Source organism: Leptidea sinapis, chromosome 18, assembly GCF_905404315.1.
Source record: "Leptidea sinapis chromosome 18, ilLepSina1.1, whole genome shotgun sequence".
Taxonomy (NCBI): Eukaryota; Metazoa; Arthropoda; class Insecta; order Lepidoptera; family Pieridae; genus Leptidea; species Leptidea sinapis.
In genome coordinates, this window is record NC_066282.1 from 4,672,722 (window position 1) to 4,690,000 (window position 17,279).

The 17,279-nt window shown below is 35.9% G+C and overlaps 1 protein-coding gene across 1 annotated transcript; it reads right to left on the reverse strand.

Annotated features, from left to right (window-relative positions):
* Positions 1-570: 570 nt before the first annotated feature.
* On the reverse strand, positions 571-15,559 carry LOC126969449 (uncharacterized). Its single transcript, XM_050814881.1, has 7 exons — positions 15,509-15,559; positions 11,751-11,831; positions 10,517-10,643; positions 7,975-8,161; positions 6,578-6,751; positions 5,337-5,409; positions 571-719 (listed from the first exon to the last, which is right to left on the reverse strand). The coding sequence occupies exons 2-7, from the start codon at positions 11,829-11,831 to the stop codon at positions 582-584; spliced, it is 780 nt and encodes a 259-aa protein (XP_050670838.1). The 5' UTR covers positions 15,509-15,559; the 3' UTR covers positions 571-581.
* Between the last annotated feature and the right edge of the window lie 1,720 nt (positions 15,560-17,279).

Here is a 17,279-nt window from a genome sequence, read left to right on the forward strand (position 1 = left end):
CTCTCGTGCAAACTAAAAAAAAATTACAGGAGAGTTTCCAGTTTTTAATCTGTAAAATTTAGGGCTTAAGTGTCTACTTTTGCGCAATTCATAAGTAGGTGATTTAGCCATATCTCGAAACAATTTGGAAACACTACATGAAAGAAATTAGCTTGAGAGTCACACTTTCCAATTGCCACCAACTTAAACATTTCTTTTCAACAAAAATACTTGCCATGATATTTGTTAGAAAATATTGGAATTATGTGGTAAGAAGAAGTATGAGGAATACGAAAAAATAACACGAAAGGCATGTTTTCTTAATCCACATCTACAATCTTAATAGGTAGGAAGGTACACTAAAACTCTCACTAAGAAAGCATACAACCATATAAGTTAAACAATATTACAAGATTTGCTTCACAAAATAACAATGAAACTAAAATTTTCTTAGCTTAACTGTTATAACTAATCTTTCCTTCTTTCAGTCTTGAGATATCAAAATAAAATTGCATGTCAAAAAGACGCTTCTAATTTAATTTTTTAATGAAATTGCTTGTTCTAATCAATTAACACTTTGGTAAATCTTATTTCTTATTTCATTATAAAGGCCCATTATATTGTAGTTTTACTAAACCTTTATTCAAAATATCGTTAACTCTAGCCTCCCTTAGTCTTCGTTGACCTTCAGCAAGATCCTTTTCAACAACGGTTAAATTGTCGATGTTACTTAGAAAGACCTGTTGACAAATATTTAATTTACATTCCTTATTTTATTCATTATCTACTCAAATTCTCAAAATAAGTTTATCTACATCGTAATTAATAGGTGAATAAACCAGTTTCCTTCATCTTAGTTTTGATATATTAATTTTAATTTACATAAAATTAAAGACAAAGACATTTAATAAAAGTTTATTGACTAAAAGATTGTACCATATGGGGAACACTCGTTCTCCTCTGCAGCTTTTCTGGCAGTTCTCATCGTACATGAGTTACATGTGTAAACATCCGAACAGTAATAATCCTTTATTGTTTTCATCCTAACACATATACTATCATTTTCATTATATGAAGGATTCTCGGGTCCAATTAGCTTTGGAATCAAATCACCAAATAGCTTATCTTGATATGGCCCTAAATTTATAAAATTTGGACTTATTTGGCCTAATCGACAGCACAAAGTATCGCGATCAGTGTAGAACATGCATAGTCCGCAATATTCAGCTAAGGCGCGAAATATTTTCCAGTCAAGACGAGCTTTGCCGGGAGGAGTTATCGCAGGTAGAGCATGCTGAGCACGAGCCTCCATATTTAAATACACTCCGCCAGATTCTGCATAAGAACAGCCCGGTAAAACAAATGTGGATAATTCAGCTCCTTTATCACCTTGAAATCCAACATAAATCATTGTATATTTGTCTGGTTCTCTCCATCGATAAAATATATCGTCAGCGCCAAGAGATATTATCACTTCTGGACATAAATTATCGATAGCGTCTAGTGCGCCAGGTTGCCATCCCGCTTCAAGAGCGCCGGCAAAACTGGCGTCAAGGGTGATAACATTGATAACTCCCCACGTTTTAGGAACAGTGCTGGGAATCATTATTTTGTTTATTTCATTCATAATTTTAGCTGCATGGTAAGATTCTAATTGGCTTATACCAACAAATATAAGGGGCCTACAAGAATTTTCAAATAGGTTTCTTGCAGACTTCAGAGATTCAACTGTGCTTCCAATGTAATTAACATGATAGTTATAATCACATGTAGGTCCAACAGCAAAGATTTCACATTCATTAGTTACGTAAGCCTGTCTTATCCACGCATTTAATACAGGCGCTTCAAATCTTGGATTCGTTCCTATCAAAAGTATTCTATCAGCTGTAGCGATATCTTTCATATTAACATTTAGTGAATAAGAAGCCCGTAAATCGGGGCCTATCAGAGAAAATGATAATCCACGTTCAGTAAAAGTATTCTCACATCCAAGCATGTTTAGAAAATCTTTTGCCACCACTAAAGTCTCAACATTACTGTGAGGACCAGCAATAGCCATTATTCTGTTGGGATTTACGCTTCTTATAAGTTGTGATACATTTTTTAGAGCAGTATCCCAATCTATTGGACATAAATGAGATTGAGATCTACACATCGGCGTAGCCAATCGCTGCAATTCGATTGAATCAATGGACCATCGCCCCTTATCAGATAGCCATTCTTGGTTGATTTCATCGTGTTCCCTTGGCAGTATCCTCAAAACTCTATCGAATCTATGATTGATGACAATGTTAGTACCAGTTGCATCTGTTACATCAATCGAATTAGCTTGTCTGACTTCCCATGGTCTGGCTTTGAACATGTATGGTATAGCAGTTAATGATCCCACCGGACACAAATCGATAACATTTCCTGAAAGTTCAGATAGAAACACCTTGTCAACATATGTGCCGACTAACATTTCACCACCTCTGCCTGTTGTTCCCAAAATATCCATACCACAAACTTGAGAAGCAAACCTAATGCAGCGTGTACAATGGATACATCGAGTCATTTCTGCACGAATAAGAGGACCTAAGCTTTTATCCTCAACAGCCCTTTTACCTTCGAAATGGATATCTGTAAATCTAGTCCGGTCATTTCCAAACTTCATTGTTAGATCTTGTAAATCACATTCTCCGCCTTGATCACATATTGGACAATCTAGAGGATGATCAACTAAAAGGAATTCCAAAACACTTTCCTGAGCCCTTTGTGTCATTTCTGTATTGGTCCAAACTTTTATATCCTTAGCTACATGAAGACTGCAGGCAATTTGTGGCTTCCACATACCTTCTATCTCAACAAGGCACATTCTGCAGTTACCAGCAATGGAGAGCCGGTCGTGGTAACAGAATGAAGGTATGGTTACTTTGTGACTTCGCAATGCCTGTAAAATAGTATAGTACTTTGGAACAGGTACCGATTTACCATTTATAAATATATTAACCTGGTCTGTGTTTGATCTTCGTTGAAACGAATGAGGTGTTTGTCGATATTTTAAAAAGTTTCTTAAAGGTCTTAACATTTTATTTAATAAATATTTACGACTATAACGAATATACAAATAATTGTATCGTTATCTTTTAGTTTATGTCACGTCTGACAGGCGTTGATTCAAAGTAATTCAAAATAAAAATAAGTTTTTATGCCAAGTTTTTTATCACAAGCTTCCTCATAATTTTTACAGTTATTTCAACACAATATTATTCAGTTAGATGACTTAATGCCAAAAATTGTGTTATAAAAAATTTCACACGTCGCCGTGTTTTTTTTTATGAGAAAGAAAAGTAGTAAATTCAAGGCATATTGGCCATGGCATCATTATGAACTCTAATTATATAAATTTGAACAGACGAGACTATACATACGTGTAATCAAATACCCTCTAACAGAGAGAGATGTTGAAAAATTCTTGAACATCTTGAAAACCACGACGCTATGTGAAGAGCGTATTGATCGTTTAGATAAAAGAAATACCCCTCGTTTGTCTAATACAAGACATACCCGTCCTCACGCACGTTGTCAGGGGTAGGTACAGAAAAGGCTATAGAGGACACTTATATTATCCCGAAAATTTGAAGAGAGACTTAATTCTGTCTTTATTCAGCTGATCTAATTTTTAACTATTTAATTCTTTTGGTTCTCACGTGTTAATGATATATACAGGGTGTCCCAAAGTTATGGGACATGAAGGTAAAGTACCTTAAATATCGAAGATAGGCTATTTTACTGAAAGAAGAGTTTATGTTATTTTTAAAAGTTAGTACTTCTGGATTCAAAGATTTTATAAAAATTACTTGCCTCGCCTGGGAATTGAACCTACTGAAATGTAAAAAAAAACACCCCGATTTAAGTAATTACTTACTTTTAAAAATAGCATAGAGTCACCTTTCAGTAAAATAGCCTATCTTCGATATTTAAGGTACTTTCCCTTCATGTCCCATAACTTTGGGACACCCTGTATATAGATAGGTGTCGATCGAGTTAACACTTGACGATGCAATTCAACTAATTGAAACAAGCAGCACAAATTGGTGGGGACAGATTGAGGTCGACGTTTTTGTAACTAATCGTTTAAAGAGGCACTTGCTCATCGAGCATACAGTGTACAACTGCGTATACCTAACATTTATTAAAATAACGGGTTGCACTCCGGGATTGCCGGCAGAAGTGAAAACTTGAACATTAACGTTGTGCATTTTTTAAATATTTTGGATTGGTTTGTTTTTAAAGAGTTTATCTCGCAGAAAGGTCAACTTTCATCCATAATTTCAACGACTGTCTTACGAATTTTCGATAAGGCCACGAGAACTGACGCGAGTTTAAAATTTTATACCCATCTCAAGAAAAGCCGCTCAACGCCGCTAAAGAAGTTTTAACTTCAAAAATATTGTTGCAAGTACTCAGAAACGTTCCGAGATTACGGGACACTTTAAAAGAGAACTCCAAAAAGATTTCATGACTCATTAGCCATAAATATTACTTGATAATAATTAGGGCAGGAAATATGAGATACTGAATAATTTATTTAAACATAGTCGTCTTTGTATCAAAATCAATGTTCAGAGTTGTTTCGAGTCCTTGATTAGAAGTATATTATTTCATCGTGATTGGATTAATTTTAACTGAAGGTTCGAAGCTTTGACAATCGCCATTTTACAGTTCTTATATTGCCCTTTCCGAATACTAATCACCGATACAATACACAAACGTGTGAGAATTTCGTTCATTTATTGCTATCACATACTGGGCATTACAACAGCAGAATATAATAATAATAATAATAATAATAAAATTTATTGCCTTGAACTTAATTTAAGTATACAATATCAGCTTATTACAAAACATACATTAAGACAAAAGGGAGTAGGCTCAGCTTATGCTGCCTGAAATAATATTTTCATGCAGCGCTGGTTTTCAGCCATTCCCATCTCCCTAAGATGTAAGGTGGGATACATAGTAAAGAGGGCAAACTAATAACGATAACAATGCAGATCTAAACTTTTTCTAAATGTATCAACCTCTGTATAAATTATGAGTGTGTTTGTGAGTGTGTGTGTTGTATAAATATATGAGTGTGTGTGTTGTATAAATATATGAGTGTGTCAATGTGTCAGTTTAAATGTAATATGAAACGAGTTGCAAATATTATGGTTTAATCATGAAAAATATTTATATAAGGGAAGTTCTTTCCATACACAATAATTAAAATTTTCAGCTTCCTGTTGTTTTTTTAACAATGCCATTTTATATTTACCCTTAAACTGATTTATATTTTTTATCATTCTAAGAATATTATGGAAATTAATACTCACTTGATTAATTGAATTAACTAATTCAACCATCGCTTCTTTGAACTGAATAAAAGTCTCGGTAGCTCTTTGATATCTGAAAAAAATTGAAATATAAATCCTTAAAATATATCTAGTGATTGTTATTATTTCACAATTTTTTGTACTGAGTAATTTTGGCACGAACTTCCTTTAATAATTTATTGTTTTTGATAATTAAGTAATTAGAGTCATTTAATTTAAAATTACTACTTACTTTTTTTATACAGTAAGGGACGAGGCGAGCAGGACAGGCAGTTCAGCTGAGGGTAATTGATACGCCCTGCCCATTACAATACAGTGTCGCTCAGGATTCTTGAAAGACCAAAAAATTCTGAGTGGCACTATGTTATGTCTCATTTGCCCAGTAATTTCATTAGCTACGGCGCCCTTTAGACCGAAACACAGTAATTTATTTATTTATAGGACAACCAGTAGTTGTTACATTCTAATATGCTTAAAATATATCAAATATTAACAAATAATAAGTTGAATGTACAACAAATTAAGGTGTCACAACATGCACAGTCTTTGCTTCCGTGACATCAAGAAAACAATTATATAAAATAAAGCAAGAATTATAAAATCAAGATACGAATTTGAAAAGAAAAAAAAAAGAAGAAGAAGAATATTAATCATATTTTGGCGCCTAACAATCTCGTAATATTTTTTTTAAAAGCAGGTAAAGAATCTTTAAAAATATCTACTTCACCACAGATGGAGTTATAAGTTCTTGATAGACTTGGTATGGGAGAAAATTGCTTAAGGTTAGTTTTGGCAAATGGCTGATGGAACAGGCCAGCTCCGACCTGCGCACGCCTTGGTACTCGGCGGGGAACTCGTAAGCTGATGGAGTGCACGAGTGATGGACTGTCGAGCTGATTTCTAATTATTTTGTATAAAAATATTAGATCTAGCATTTGTCGTCGAACAGAAAGACTTTTCAAGTTAAAGTGTCTCAATTTATCGCAGTACGATGGCAATTGCTTATGTACCCCACAAGAAAAAGCAAGGTGCCATAAGAACCGTTTTTTAATGCGTTCAACTCTTAATGCCTTAACATTACTGCTTCACGACAGAAAAAGGTGCCGTTGTGGTATCCATAATCTATCCGGCATCCTGTGCAAAGGAGCCTTTCTTTGGTAAAATATCGTGATCATGCAAATATGATGATGCCAACGGTTGCGCCTATGGCTGAGAGGTCGGGAAAAACCTAAATTCCATACTTGCGGTCATGTAAGGCGTCCGTGAAGATGTAGTCCAGAGTCAGTCTGAGGGTCCTGGCCGCTCTGGGGGCAGACTGCACACCCAAAACACGCCTCGCACCTCGCTCAAAGCATCGCGCTCGTAACAATAATCTGCTCGCGTCAGCACACGCTCTTGTTCGCTCTATCCCACTTCTGATAACAATACATATAACTTATTGATGAGTTGAAGCTTATCGTTAGATGCTATATTTATTTTTATTTATTTAAGCAAACTTTACAGCATTTCTATTTTAGAAATTAATACTAATATGCGGACATCCGGAATGTACAAAAATTGAACATAAAAAGAAACTAATTGGACATCTGAATTCAAACTGGGGACTTCTGCTTTCCGGATCACCCAGTGCCCCAACTGAGCTATTACATTCTTGTTTAAAGTGGCGGAATTTACCTTTGTATTCTAATGATATTGTAGCTGTTTCTCATTAAAACATGAATAAAACTACATTTTTTTTATTCAAATTATATATATATGTTTATGTATATATATTTGCTCGTTTAAAGATATAAGATTTATTATACGCTTTTTATAAGCTTCACCTGTATGTATGTTTGTTGGTAACCGATAAAATTTTTGTTCATTTATATAATTCCATCTATCGTCTATTAGGCAGGAATTATTAATTGAGTATATATATATATATATATATATATATATATTAGCTGACCCAGCAAACGTTGCATTGCCGATATTAAAATCGCGATACAAAAGTAACTGTTGATCGTAGATGGGTGAAAGTTTGAAGTTGTAAGTATTTTTTAATGCTGACTCATAAACAAACAAATTTAAAAAAAATGTAAAAAAAATTAAAAAAAAAATTGTGTGGACCACCCTTAACATTTAGGGGTATGTAAAATAGATGTTGGTCGATTCTCAGACCTATTCAATATGCTCAAAAAATTTCATGAGAATCGGTCAAGCCGTTTGGGAGGAGTACGGGGACGAACATTGTGACAGGAGAATTTTATATATAAGATATATTACTATTTATTATATTTACTTATTCAAGCAAACTTTACAGCATTTCTAATTTAGAAATTAATTCTATAAACTATATACATATATTGCCTTTTACAATGTTTAACAGCTTAAATTATAATGAAATAAAAATAACTACATTACACAATAACCATACTGATTGGAAATGCGATATTACTGCCATGAATCATAGCAACAACCAGATGATGCTTTAATTATTGCCTCAACCATTACCTGTAAAATAGTGGCAAGAAAATTACACGAAAGAATGTGCAGTATCTCAATTAGAGTATATTGAGACCCTCAGCTTCACCTCGTACCTTCAAACTGTACCCTCGTTGGAATCGCTAGCATTCTCCCCTTTGTGAACACTTACGTTCCTATAGATGCAAGTTTCCATGCCGGCAAAGCTTCATCGATCGACCGAAGACTACTTTGGGCGTAATTCGCTGCCGCTCGTAAGCGAATGCTCACCAACGCCAGCGCATCTCGTAATGACAGAGTACTGGCAACACTTCTTTCTAGATATTCCTCTGGCCTTTGTTTCTGTGACCATATCGAATCTGTCAATAGAACTAACACATTAACCTTCCTCAGGTCCAAATTAACTATCTAAACATTTCGCTTGTGTATAATGTAAAATGAAGGAGATATGAGTTTTTTTAAAGAAAAGGAGGGCAAACGAGCATACGGGTCACCTGGTGTTAAGTGATCACCGCCGCCCACATTCTTATGCAACACCAGAGGAATCACAGGAGCGTTGCCGGCCTTTAAGGAATGAGTATGCGAATACTATGATTTTTTTGAAGGTACCCATGTCGTATTGTCGCGGAAACAGCGCATAAGGAAGCTCATTCCACAGCTTTGTAGTACGTGGAAGAAAGCTCCTTGAATACCGCACTGTGGAGGACCGCCACACATCCAGATGGTGGGGATGATATCCTAACTTGTGGCGTGTCGTGCGAAGATGGAATTCGGCGGCAGGAATCAGGTGAAACAGCTCTTCGGAACACTCCCCATGATAAACACACACTGAAGCGATGTCTCTACGCAACGCCAAGTTGGTTTGGCTCTAATAAATTTCTGCTGCAGGGTTGTAGATGGATCGATTTGATGTTTTGCATACCAAGTAGTTGTTTTCCATAAAAATGGCTTCTAAGTTAACCGCTTTGTAAATCAACTGTAAGGTCCGGTATCCACCAAAGCGGAGAGGAGAAGAGATGTATTTTAATAACCAATAAGATTTCGTTATTTCTACATCTCTCCGCTTAGCTTCCGTGGAAATGGATCAAGTGGAGTGAAGAGGATATGTTTTATTGGTCTATAGAATTTTGCGCCGCGTCGAGCCATCAAGCGACGCGGCTGAGCGGAGATTCGTGTTTTCCCCACTGCCCTCTCGCACACCAAAAAGCGTTGCTATAAACACAGCTCACATCTCCTCTCCACTCTGGTGGAAATAACCTGGCAGCTTCGCAGCTCTCTCTCGTCGCATCTCTTCTCTACTTTGGTGGTTACTGAGCCTAACAGTCACTTGTAAAAAAATTAAGAAATAATGCAAGGAACATTCATGCCTATGATGAATTTTGATTGTTTTGTTTATGTCAGTACTTGTAGTAGTGGTAGAGAAGACCGCTGCGAGCGTATCGGCGACTATAACATCTTTTTTTTTATGAAATTAAGGCACGAGGCGAGCAGGAATTTCAGTTGATGGTATTTGATACGAACTGCCCATTAGAATGCAGTGCCGCTCAGAATTATTGAAAAACCCAAAATTTCTGAGCGGCAATACAATAGCGCTCGAGACATAACATGTTAGGTCTCATTTGCACAGTAATTTCACTTGCTACGGCGCCCTTCAGACCGAAACACAATAATGCTTGCACTTTACAGCTTTTTGGTACGTTGTGGTAGGTACCCATAATCTAGCCGGCATCCTGCACAAATAATCCTGGAAGACTGGTGAAATATCTGACAGTCGAGCAATTCAGATTGTATATTATCTTTGATGGCTCTAATCGCTACGACAAACTTGTGGACAGTCAGTTCTCTTCAGACAGTGTGGACTGGTGTGAACAGGAAGAACTATCAATATATTGTGTTACTTTTGCTGACACGGGATCTTTATCTATTATACGTATGCAAGTGAGTAAATAGTCGATACTTCATTGCTTACTCGTTGGCGGTGGGACAAGACTCTTAAAAGCTGTCACAACTTAGGAACCTTCAAGCATAGAGCATAATCTCGCCAACAAAATGTTGCAACATTTCGGCGAGATGTAAAATTTAAGTACCAACTGTGCATACTTTTATAATTAAATAAATTAAAAAAAAACTACTTAATGGGCGACAACGCTTCTCTTGTCTGATGTTGCGGAAGTCTATGGGCGGTTGCCTAACCACCTCCCATCACATAAGCCTCTTGGTCTTTTAAAAAAAAAGGATGGCTAAAGATTGCTTCCTTATTTTTAATGAAAATAAGGGACGAGACGAGCAGGACATTGCGTTGATGGTATTTGATTACGCCCTGCCCATTACAATGCAGTACCGCTCAGGATTATTGTAAAACCCAAAAATTCTGAGCGTCAGTACAATTGCGCTCGTCACCTCGAGACATAAGATGTTTAGTCTCTTTTGCCCATTAAATTCACTAGCTTCAGCGCCCATCAGACCGAAACACAATAATGCTTACAAATTACTGGTTCACGGCAGAAATGTGTGCCGTTGTGGTACCCATAATGTAGCTGGCATCCTGTGCAAAGGAGCCTCCAACTGGTAAAATTCTCCGTGGCTTCCTATTTGGTGCTTCATATCTTCTAATAGGAGCTTATACAAATTCTGAATTTGAAGTATATAACGTTTGTACTCTCATGAGCGTGTTACTACTAAATAATGATGACGTTATTAAAAAAATAATTTACCTAAAAGCTGTTCAAACTGCTGATTCAGAGATCTCAATCTATACATATATGACTGCAGCATGTTAGCCTCTCTTTGTAATTCTTGCTGTCGGTTTCTTAACCAAAATGCTTCTAAGCGTCGCATTTCCTAGAAATATAATGCATATGTGACCTTAAATTCACATTAATGTTATTACGTATGATCTTTTTATGTTTGTATCTTTTTGTGATAGCTGGTTCATTGTTTTATTACACTTTTTAGCCATACTCGCGATAAACTAGACTTCTCGGTAATCTTTTTAAATCATCTGCTAGCAAAACAGCAGTTTTCCCGAACCAATTAGACATAGAAAACTTCAGGTATCGAGCAAATATTTAATTTTAATACTTTCTCCCCTGTCGTTAATATTTACGAAAATTTTAATAACACCTATACATTCAATTAAACATACAAAAATTCTAAAGAGTACTTTTTTCGATTCGGTATTGTTTATAGAAAACACAGCATGTATTCTTTGATTTTTATTCATAACAGAATTCTAAATCACTTATTGTACCTCAAAATGTACTACCCATTCGATAATATATGACTTCAGACCTAAGAAGAACGGGCGTAAAAATCTTAATGGATCTTATTGTTAATAAAATTCAGTTACTAAATAGTTTAGGGCGGTCGAAAAAAAGTCATTTATGTTTAACTATTACCACATCAAAGAAATTTAACGATTAAATGGCAATTTTGTACCAGCTTACGATCATCAGAATTGATTGCTTGATTAGGTACTTAGATAATTTATACGTCTAGATAGAGTCTCTTGCTGTTAGACAACCGATGAAAACAGGACAGGAATATTAGTTTAGTGTACGTGACAAGCTACGTCTCACACTCGCGATTTGTATGACACTTTGTGTTAGTGTGCGTGAATTACTCAAAATATAGGCTAACTGCCAGTCTCAATTTGTTTCGACGTTTTCACAGCTGTCACAAGACTGTGATAGATAGATAGACATCTAGACGTATAAATAATAATAATAATATTGACACACTTTAACACAAATTATCTTGCCCCAAACTAGGCAAAACCTGTAAGTATGGGTACAAAACAACGACATATTTAATACAATATACTTACTTAAACATATATAAATACATAAATAAATCCATGACTCGGAAATAAACATTCATATTCATCATATAAATGATTGCACCTGCCGGGATTCGAACCCGGGACTTCTAGCTTATTAAATGCCTTACCTTTCTATTAACATTTGCCACAAAATCTTCATTATCTGCTATCAACAGTGGTCTTCTGTACAAATCTAGACTGAGAAACATCTGAAACATATTGTATTCATTAGTTTCTTTTTAACAGGAAATTTAATTTAAATAAAACACTTTAAAAAAAGGATTAAAACGCGTGTAATTGTAACGGTTTTACATTTGATGTTTGCGTAAAAGCTACATTTTTATTTTAGTTAACCCGACGTTTCAAGACCTTTCCAGATCTCGTTTTCATGGGGACTGCCAGGGTGGGACAGTCGCCTTAAAGTGACGTTTTCAGTAAACTGTAGTGCCATCTGTTAGTTGGCCCCAAAATTAGGGCTTTGTCAGCTGTCACTCGCTTTGAAACCTGCCCACTGGTTATAAAATGGCGGCTACTTCTAGCGTTGGCGCATGTATGTAGCTCTCGTGTTCCATTTTGCATATTTTTGGTATTGAAATCGAAGTGTAAGTGCGTCGAGTCGAGCCTTGTGTTCCTCCGCCTTGCTGTTGCGAATTCATTCCAAAAATCTCCTTATTCTGTGAACTTCTACTTTTTGTGACAGAGACACTTTTGTTTGTGGAATTTATGAACTTTGGTGTAATGCCGAGACGTTGTGCTTTCGGTTGTGCGCTCCGTGGTAAGTAAATTCCCTATATATTATTATACTCTTTGGGGACTGCAGATGAAGTGAGTCAAAGATAGTATTTGTCATAGTTGTCATTATGAAGTTTAGCGCCATTTATTTCCTCGGAGGTGGTATTTGCTGTACACAGATGGTTCTTGGCAAAATTTACTGACAGTGTCCTCTTCTTTTTTGGTATATGTAGTCATGGGTTTTAATTTAGAGATTATTGGATTCCAGGTGTTAGATAATTTTAGACCATCTTTTCCATTGAAATTTGGGTGTTTTTTTTTATTACACGCGTTTTAATCCTTTAAAAGTGTTTTATTTAAATGTGTAACACTCGCGTTAATCAAAAAAATACTAGGAAATTTAATATTCGGATTTTACTGAGTCGTTAGAGTAGCGTTATAATGAGAAATTATACTTACGTAAATATTTTTTAAAAGTTATAGTACTTGTTATGCCGCGTTAGGGAAAAATTATTAGACTGATTTTTTACGATGCGAGCGCACACCGTCACGCAAATTCGACACCCTGACGTAAGCTGGTAAACTAGACCATTATTGTATCATACTTCAGCCACCAAGCCTATTGTAACTCATATGTCTACTGAACCACAACCAATGGACGTGAATTAAATAATTTCAACTTCAACAAGTGTTAAAAAAAAATCTTTATAATTGTATACAAATAATTTAATGATGTTTAATTAAATTATGCGGTATGATAATATTTTTGATTGGTTGTTTTTATTACAATATTGTTTTTTCGACAAACGTAAAACTCCACGAGGGATAATATTTTTTTAAGGATTTTTGTTTTATAACGTCAAAGAAGAAGAACTTCTTTCGTGCGTACCTACATAAAGTACACACACACTTTTTTTTTAGAGGGGGCAAATGGGCAAGAGTGTCATGTGATGGGAATGTGAGAGTCAACCGCCCATAGACATCCGTAACACCAGGGGTCAAGTGATGCAATGCCGGCCTTTAATTTGCCAGTATATGCTTTATGCTTGAAGCCTGAAGGTCCCTTAGTTGTATCGGTTCGGGAAAACTGCAACCGTGAGGCAAGAAACTTCTGGAGGCAAGAAAACGCGCGGTTGTAGAAGGTAATCACGTCAATATGATGTGGGTGGATGTTCACATTTTGACATAATGTCAAAATTTTAATTGAATATTTAATCATAACAATTTAAATACTAATATTTACAGATGGTAATTTCAAGATACCTGTTATTTTATTATAACTTATTGTACACAGTGTCTTTTTGGGCTGTCTAGGTTAGATCTGCCTATTGCGTAAGATTGACCGATGACTATAATAAGCTTAAGACCTTTCGTATTTATTTATATATAGGCTATTTCGAAGTCTTAGAGCCCTTTCACACTACATCCGAACTGAATCCGATCCGTGTCTGTGTAGAGAACTATTTATATATGAACTATGTTAGTGTATTTATAAGTTAATATTAATATTTATTGTAGGCGATAAAAGTATTTTTTCTAACATGCTGGACAAACCTCTGTGGTTTTTGGCCTGTTATATAATAAGAAATTGTAATTCTATTTTACATAATAAATAAAAACTATTTCTAATGGTTGACGGAAAGAAATCGGATGATGGAAGCCGGATCTAGTGCGTAAACTAACATAGAAATAGTTGTACGACTACTTCGGACCGTGTTTTTTAGGGATACGGATCGGACGTAGTGCAAAAGCGCTCTTAATGTATGTATGTATTCATTTAGATATTTTCATCAGATGTTTCTCTGTTCTCTCATAACTTCTAAAATATCTTTATTTCACAAGTGACGTATCGTTAAAAGCATCCTGAACGTGATATATACTTACATACATAAAATGCTATAATTTGCGTATAACTTATTATAATAAGGCTTATGACATTTTATGGAAGTAAAAGACAAACAAGAGTACGGGCTCTGACGCTAAGTGATTACCGCAGACACATTTTTCTGAAAAAACATCAGTGGAATGACAGGAGCGTCTCCTGTCTTTTAGAAGCGTACACGCTTTTTAAGAAAGGCATAAATGGCATTTATTTTCTCAAAATTGATTCCTTTAGAATTCTTTTTGATGTCATTTCTAATAACTACTAGATACTACTACCGCTTCGGAAATGGCGCACTGAGAGAGAAGGAGCGGCGCAAGAAACGACAGAGCCAATTTTTATAAAACATTAAAATTTTTCTTATAGATAATGCCTGAACAGTGGCTGGGACTTTATTATAGAATTGTATACATTTACCCTTAAAACTAGTATTAAATTATATTATGTATCTAGGTTCCCATGTCCAATCGCGCAAGAAAGCTCATTCCATAGTTTGGTTGTAGTTGGAAGAAAATTCTCAAATATGTTTTGAATATCGCAATGTTAGACGCAATATGATGGTGGGAATCGTATCCAAGTTTGTGGCGTGTCGTGCAAAGTGGAAATCGGCGTCAGTAATAAGGTCAAACATTAAATCTCTTAAAACTAAATCACTTAATAAGAATAGTAGGTTTCTACTATCTACCTGTATTTTGAAAAAAAATAAAAAGGCATTTATTTTCTCAAAATTGATTCCTTTAGAATTCTTTTTAGTAAAAGGACGCTACTTGCGTCGACACTCTGGCTCCTTCTCATGTCCAGGTTACGTCAGTTGGTGCTGGGGCTGCTGCTTCGACTGCCGAAGACAGCAAGCGTCGCAAATATGTTGGTCTCAGTGAGTCATACATCTTTGTGCCGTTTGGTGTCGAGACACTTGGCCCGTGGGGCCCAGAGGCGCGAAGAATGTTCAAAATACTATGTTCGCGCCTCAATAAGGCTACTGGAAACCCAAGCGCTTGCAGCTATTTCGGTCAACGGATCAGCCTTGCTATCCAACGCGGTAATGCTGCCAGTATTCTTGGTACGCTTCCACGTAATGATAGTTATAATTTTATGTAGTCTTAGTATTGTAAATATAGTTTTAAGATTTGTTTTGTTTGAAATAATAATAAATATATTTATCATATTATAGTAGGATAATTATATTATTCTTACTTTAATATTTTTTATAAATTTTTAGTAAAATATAATAATATTGACTAAAAAATAAATATTGAAAATAAAGTTGCTAACCTCATGAATTGTTGCTGCGTACGATTCCTCTTTACTCAAACTAGTGACACCCTGAAAATCTCGCAATTCCTGAAAAATACACATAAACAATTATTATAACAAAATATATTTTCACTGCACTCAAATAGCCTAGGCTGGTACAAGATTCAATGATATATTAGTCGTGTATAAGATCTCGATTTTATTGTTATTACTAATTTGGTTTATAGACTTATTTTATTAAAACAAGGGACGAGGCGAGCAGGACTACTACAATCATCTACACTAACACCAATTACTTTCTGTATCTAAGTAAATTTTGTTTATCTAATTAGTTTCGTTATAATATATTTATTTTTTGTTTATTCGCTCCATCATTTTAACCATGTGCTTTGGGGGCCCGGTGACTTGTAGCACAGGTATTTTGTTACCTATTTCAAGCGCCGGTCTCTCACAATTATTACAATGTATCAATATAGATTTTAATAAACTGTGTATTGTAATTTTTTATTGTGAGAGAAAATAAATATATTTTGATTTTGATTTTTGATTTTGAATGCAGTGTCGCTCAGGATTCTTGAAAAACCCCGAAAATTCTGAGCGGCACTTCAATTACGCTCGTCACCTTGAAACAAAAGATGTTAAGTCTCATTTGCCCAGTAATTTCACTAGCTACGGCGCCCTTCAGACCGAAACACAATGATGTGAACACACTGTTGCTTCACGGCAGAAATAGGTGCCGTTGTGGAATCCATAATCTAGCCGGCATCCTGTGCATCCTTCCGCTGGTAAAATTGTGTGGCGTTCTCAAAAATTAATATTGTAGTCCTTAAAAACTGGAAATTCTCATGCAACCCTTTCCCAGGATCCTTGTTGCTTACGTAGGTACCTTCCTGTTGTTACCTGTTCAATACTCTTCAACTCCAGAGCAACCACAGTCAGTCTCTGAGTCTGATACTCCGCCTCACAACTCATAACCTCATCGTCCAACCTTGTCAGCGCATTGATCACGCCTTCTTTACTGATTCTAGCTCTTAAATTATTATTCTAGAAAAAAAATATAGAAACTTTTAATACTGACTTTTCCAAATGATCAGTTAACATAATACGCATTATTAAAAATATCTTCTCGTCCCAAATACCACAGTGTAGGAAGACGAAGGTTTTCAACCAGTGTGTGTTGCCAGTGATGACTTACGGTACGCAGACGTGGTCGCTAACTATGAGCCTTATGAGAAAGTTCATGGTAGCTCAGAGGGCAATGGAGAGGGCTATGCTCGGATTTTCCCTGCGCGATCGCAGAATCAGATATGAGGATATCCGTAGGAGAACCAAAGTCCAAATGATTGCGAAACGGTAGTGGCAGTGGGCCGGGCACATAGTTCGACGGACAGATGGTAGTTGGGCAGTAAAGTCCTCGATGTTGTAGGTAGTTGGTAGGTCCCCCACAAGATGGACCGACGATCTGGCTTAGTTCGCCGGAATACGTTGGATGAGGGCAGCGCAGGTCCGATCGTCGTGGAAACCTTTGGGGAAGGCCTCTGTCCAGCAGTGCACGTCTTCCGACTGATGATGATGAAAAAAAAATTGTTAAGATATAAGAAAGAGATAAAGATAATAGATAGTTTAATAATGTAGTATATCAGGGTAAGTTCGGATATGGGGTAAGTCCTTGATAACCTATATAAGATAAGTTTTTTTGTATCACACCACACAAAAGCAGCGCAAAACATCGATAGACCCGGGAACAAGTAAGGGGCAGAACAAAAAGATGTTTCATGCGATGTTGCCA